This window comes from Chinchilla lanigera, unplaced genomic scaffold (assembly GCF_000276665.1).
Source record: "Chinchilla lanigera isolate Chin_1 unplaced genomic scaffold, ChiLan1.0 scaffold00017, whole genome shotgun sequence".
Lineage (NCBI taxonomy): Eukaryota > Metazoa > Chordata > Mammalia > Rodentia > Chinchillidae > Chinchilla > Chinchilla lanigera.
In genome coordinates, this window is record NW_004955418.1 from 30239152 (window position 1) to 30245291 (window position 6140).

General features: G+C 39.3%; 1 protein-coding gene across 1 annotated transcript; it reads left to right on the forward strand.

The window, feature by feature from the left end:
* Positions 1-4882: 4882 nt before the first annotated feature.
* LOC102012324 (olfactory receptor 14I1-like) lies at positions 4883-5832 on the forward strand. Its single transcript, XM_013512881.1, has 2 exons — positions 4883-5479; positions 5608-5832. The coding sequence occupies exons 1-2, from the start codon at positions 4883-4885 to the stop codon at positions 5830-5832; spliced, it is 822 nt and encodes a 273-aa protein (XP_013368335.1).
* Positions 5833-6140: the final 308 nt, after the last annotated feature.

Sequence of the window (6140 nt, forward strand, 5' to 3'; positions counted from 1 at the left end):
ACTTCTGTAGTTCTGTTCTTGTGCTGCAGGCAAGTCACTGAGGTTCACTCATACAGAGACAAGGTCCTACTTGGAGGCCAGTGCATAATGACTGAGGGCATCACTGGGTCCCATTGTGGAAATCACTGGGAAGCTCAGGTCCATCGGTCTAGCCTGCTGCCTGCAACAGTCTTCAGCTTTATCATCAGCTGGATCTTGGCCATGCTCCATTGTGAATGTCTTTCTCCAACCAGCTGGAGCATGCAGAGTGCAGTAGCATCTTCCTTGTGAGCCTGCCTCATGCCTTCAAGCTCTGCCGAGCTCTTGGCAGCTTGGTGATGCAGAGGGTTGTAAGGCAAACAGCAGCAGCAGCAGTCCTTCAGGGTGGACTCATTCATGGAGGACCTTCCCTGGTTGCTAACCCACATCTTCTCTTCCTGGGCCAGGCTGGCATTCAGGGCCCAGAGTTCCCTAAGGACAGATGCATGATTGATGAATTTACCCTGGGAAGGAAAATTTGCCTGAATATATGAAAACCAATAAATGTGTTACATTAGACTAACAGGATGAAAGACAAATGCATAGGTAAGCTGAAGACTCAGAAAATCCTTGCCAAATTTCAGCAATCTCTCATGCTAAAATTTCCCTTCTAGTCACCATGGTACTGGAAATCCTACAAGGACAATTGGGCCAAAGGGATAACAAGCATACGAATAAAGGAAAAAAGAAGTGTGTGATATTTAACTGGTTGTGTCATCTTGAGTAGAAAACATCCAGCTACACTGGATCAGCACAGATCTGGATGTGACTGAAGGGATTTACTGGAGACAGAAGAGCCAGCCTGGATGTGAGTGGTACCAAGGGTGTGAGTGGTTTGTTGTTTGAAAGGAATAAAAGGGAAACAAAGAAGGAAGGATGATTTCTGTTTCTCCAGAGAGGTTCCAGTCTTTACTTTCATCATGGAAGTCATCTCCTGGCTTCTAGCATCAACCCTTTGGCCTCCTGATAGGGACTCTCACAGGACACTACCGTGAGCTCCTGGCCTTAGCTGGAGTCTTCCAATCTCTAGTACACAGACAGCCCCTTTTCACTTTTCCACACCTGGCCCTGCAAGCAACCTTTGTAAGCCAATCTTGTAAATTGTTGTATGTCTTGCATTAAGTCTGTTTTTCTAGTAGGCATAGACTGATACGAAGTGAAATTGTCTTTGTTTCCTGATTTGTAATTGTAAGATCAAATTCAATGATCTTATAATTCTGTGAAGAAAACCTAAAAACTGTCTCTGTTAGAAGTGATAAACTCATTATTACCAAGAGAGTAACTACAGCATGGTGCAGACACAGAGACTCATACACCAACCCAGGAGAAGGTCCAAGAATAACAGTGCACTTAGATGGACTGGTGCTCAACAAAATGCCCAGAACACGTAATGGAGAAAGGGTGGTCACATCAGGAAGTATAACTGGGAAGCTCTATATTATCAGGGAGAAAAAGGATAAGTATCATCAAGGCTGTGGAAAAAGGGGAGCCCTTGAATATAAATGAGCACAGCCATTGCAGAAGACAATATGGAACCTCCCCAGAAAACCAAAGTGAGAATCACCCTATGCCCCAGTAACCCCACATCTGGTTGTAAGATTACTGAGCTGGAATCAGCACATTGAACGCATGTGCACCACCATGTTCTTTGCAGCATTGCCCACAACATCTGAGAAATGGTGTGCTTCAGCTCCTATCTCCACCATTGATGGAGGAAGACAGTATAAGGTGAACACAGCACAGAACACTGCCCAACCCAAAGAAGAAGGAAATCCCGTCCTTTGTGACTGCATCGGTGAACCTGCAGGATACCATGCTAAGTGTGTAGCTCGGGGACAGGAAGAAAATTCACACACTTTCACTTTAATGTACGTCTACAAAGATCAAATGTATAGGAGAGAGCAGAAGCAATACCAGAAGCTTATAATTAGAATATGGTCTTTAGGCATTATTTTAGGCATAATTTTCACACATTTAAATGAATAGAACTTAAATACATCCAATGACATTTAACAAATATAATCAATCTTGTAATACAATCTAGCAGCTAGATTTTTGTGGCAAATACACTGTACCCCAAAACCAAAATTAGCGAGAAACATTTATTCATTTGAAAAATTATCTCCATATAGTTTTCTTCATCCTGCTGCAGTATGCATTTGGTTGAACTACAGAAAACTATTTCTTTGCATTGATGCATGATTAGGAAGGAAAAACTGTATTTCAACCGTGCTTTCATATGATTTCTGATATTTGTCATTTATTCCATAGTAACACAAAATATTATTGATTTATTGGAGAATAAATGAAATTTGTAAGCTGAAACCCTGTTAGTGAATTTTTCATAGTCTGATTTAAATTTTTAGGCTTCACTATGAGTCATGCATGATTCTGTAACATCCAGTACTGGTCATCTGGAAAATACCAGTGCATGGAAGAGAAGCCACTCTCCCAAACAGCACATGTGACTCTTCCCTGTCAAGATTTCTGGATTTGCTGTAGTATAAGTAAATTATTTTATAATCAGATATGAATTTGAAAATGTATTGACTATGCTGTGTTATATGAAACATTTTTGGATGCTTCCATGTTTAATATTTGTGTATCACACAAAATCTAGTTCTTAAGAACTCTGTTGGAACTTTAAATAGTCTCAATGGTACAGCCAGGAATCCTCACCAATAAGAATTTAGAGGAAACGTGGCCTCATTGGAGACTGGAATCACCAGGCCTCCAGAGCTCGTTAGAAATGTGGCCCCCACATGTCCTTGGGGAACTCTTACCAGGGTAACAGGTGTTTCAGAAGCAGAGCTGCATGCATGGTCCACCTTGGCAGTCTCACTGAGAAGTGAGTTTATATTTCACTCTCTGAAGAAACAAGTAGGAGCAAGGATTTCGACTCTCCTCATGTGCAAAAGTAATATTCCTCATAGTATAGTTAGACTCATTACCTCACTGTTCAGGTAAGACTTTATTTATTGATGCGTGTGTCTCTATTGACATTAGAAATGCACAAATCATACACAAGCACCTGATAAATACTTTAAAATCTTAACCCAGTGTAGCTATTTCAGTTCCTTATGTTCTTTGTGTGTTTGTAGAATAGACAGATCCATTCCGATTCTAGAGTTCATGTCAGGCTACTACTTCTCAAATGCTCTCCAAAGATCTGTGTTTCATACTTAGTCGAGGTCAAAGACAGAAAACACAGTGACTGGTTATTACTTTGGAATAGAGGATCACTCCATGCAAATTCAGTATTTTCTTGATGTGGAGTTAAAAAGGACAACTAAAAAAAAAATCTATAAGCTCTTATGGGGAATTTAAAGCAAATAAAACCACAAATAGTCTTTAAATTGGTAAAAATGTTGAAATATCTAGTATTATTATTAAGGGCAACCTTTAACAATAGTTGCATTTGTAACCTATTACAATAATTATGCTAATTCCTTAGATATATTATTATCTATCACCTATTTAATAATTTCCAGAGAATTGGTATGCAGAATCATTCTGTTGTCCACATTTTAAAATGTGAACTAAATAATTTGAAAAATACTACTGAGAAAAGAAGGCGATGTATAAAGGAAGAATTCTTGGATTTTCTTTGTTTCACTGGGTCACGATGCTTGTGAAGAGTAGAAATTTAAGGTGAATTTAGCACTCACTACATGTAATAAGGAGAGATAGAGAATGGGAAAGAGACTTTTATGGTCCATATCTGTTATTTTGAAAGGAAAGTAAAAGTAGGCATAAGTATAGTCTTCAGGAGTAACCTACCAGATATTGGCAGTATGAACTTTATCAATTACTACTCATTTTGATAGCAACTTTCTTTGCCCTAAAGACTTTCTTCTCCTTTACAAAAATTAAGCAAACAGAAGGAATTATGGGTTATTATTCAAAGGATTATCAGAGAAGTCAATTAATATAAAATATTCTGTAAACAACTGGAACACCATATGAATGTGTAATTAAGCAAATAATTATTATGTGTGGGAAAGAAGGAAAAATTACAAATGGTTTTGGAATATCAAAATACATGTATAGTATTAACAAACATATAGACTAATATTTTATGTATCCATGATATTTCAATTCTTTTTCTCTCTCCCATTTTTTTTTTTTTTTGGTACTGGGAATTGAACTCACGACCTTAAACTTGCCAGGCGGGAGCTGCACGGCTGAGCTATGCCCCCGGCTCATTTCTATTTCTCAACAATGACAATAAAATCATACTGAGATTATCTCTCTATATAACTAATTTTAGTACTGAAAAGATAATCTCTAAGCCAATTACTTGTGATTTTGAATGCTTCAAAACAAGTGTAGACAAATAAACATAATAATTGAGAAACAAGTAGAGGGCAGGTCAGGAGAGAAAACTGGCACCTAAACATATATTAGAATCCGTGCCCAGCAGAAGGTTGATTTTTGGAGGAATACTTGAAGCAGGTTATTTTGTTTATTTGCTTAATTGTTTCAAGATAAAATCTGCAGATGAAGAAGTACAAGATGGGAACAGGCCATACATTGCCAAAAGGAAAGTAAAATTTTTATGACCTGAATGAAATTCCGTAGATGATGGCATAAACGTGGAAAGGGTTCTCACACACACTTCTTGAAAGCACCTGAAGTGAGAGAATGGTGTCATGCTTACACTAGATGGACAGTAATAAGATATCTATCAGCGTTTTGGGAAAAGAAAGAGAAATATGCACATTCACTGGATGTCAGGATGCTTTATTTTGAGTTCCTGACCAGAAGCCACACAGCAGTTCTAATGGGTACTCTGTATTCTGCTTGTAGCACCCTCTGTTTACTTTAATTCTGACTCTGTAGAGACCACAGCAGGTTGGCTGACATGGACAACCTCACCATCTTCACAGAATTCCTTCTCATGGATATCTCAAGCTCCCGGGAGCTCCAGGTTCTGCAAGGTGTGCTGTTCTTAGTGATTTATCTGGGAGCACTGACAGGGAATCTTGTAACTGTCACTCTCATCGTGACGGACACACATCTGCACTCTCCCATGTACTTTTTTATAAGCAATTTATCCCTCCTAGACCTTGGCAGCATCTCAGTTATTGTTCCCAAGGCCATAGTAAATTCCATGACTGACAGTAAGATGATCTCCCTGACAGAGTGTGCTGCACAGATTTTCCTCTATATCCTTTTTGCAGCTGTGGAATTTGCATTCCTGGTGGTGATGTCCTACGACCGCTATGTGGCCATTTGCCACCCCCTGCACTACGGACTCACCGTCACCCCGAATCTGTGCTCCCAGGCCGCAGCTGGCTCGTGGTCCTCTGGTCTGGTCTACTCCGCTATCCACACAGGCTGTATGTTCAGGCTTCCCTTCACCAAGACCAATGTGATCCAGCAATATTTCTGTGATATTCCTCAAATTCTGAGGATATCATCCCCAGAGGTCCAGTTTTCTGAATTTGTGATCATTGCAGTAAGCATTTGCCTTGTGCTGCTGTGTTTCTCATTTATGTTTATGTCATATGTTCACATACTTTCAAATGTGCTTAAGATGAATTCTGTGGAAGCCCGAAACAAAACTATATCTACCTGTACCCCCAGCTGGTCATTCTCCTTTTGTTTGTCATTTCTGGGGCAATAGCAGTTTTAGGTCCCACTGCAAAGAAACCATCCCTTAAGAACCTGCTAACGGCCATGTTCTACATTGTGGTGCCCCCATTCATGAACCCCATCATCTACTGTCTACGGAACACAGAGATTAATGCTGCGCTGGGAAGAATGTTCAGCAGATGTTCTCAGTTCTTAGTCAAGGGTTTTAGTGACTAGAACATACATATTAACATATCACCTGAAAATGATTTAGTTTATCTTGTTTATATTCTTACATTAGAATCTACATGAGTTATCTATCGTAGTTGTCTCAATTTTTTTGTCTGTACTTTTCATAAGGAAGTAAAAATCTATGTGTCATTTTTCTTTTTTTTTTTTTCCTCTGGTACCGGGAATTGAACTCAGTACCTTGCACTTGCCAGGCAGGTGCTGTGCTGCCTGAGCTAAACCTCCAGCCCCTGTGTTATTTTTCTTACTGGGTATTTTGTATATGTTATATATTATATACCCATTTTCTGAGACAC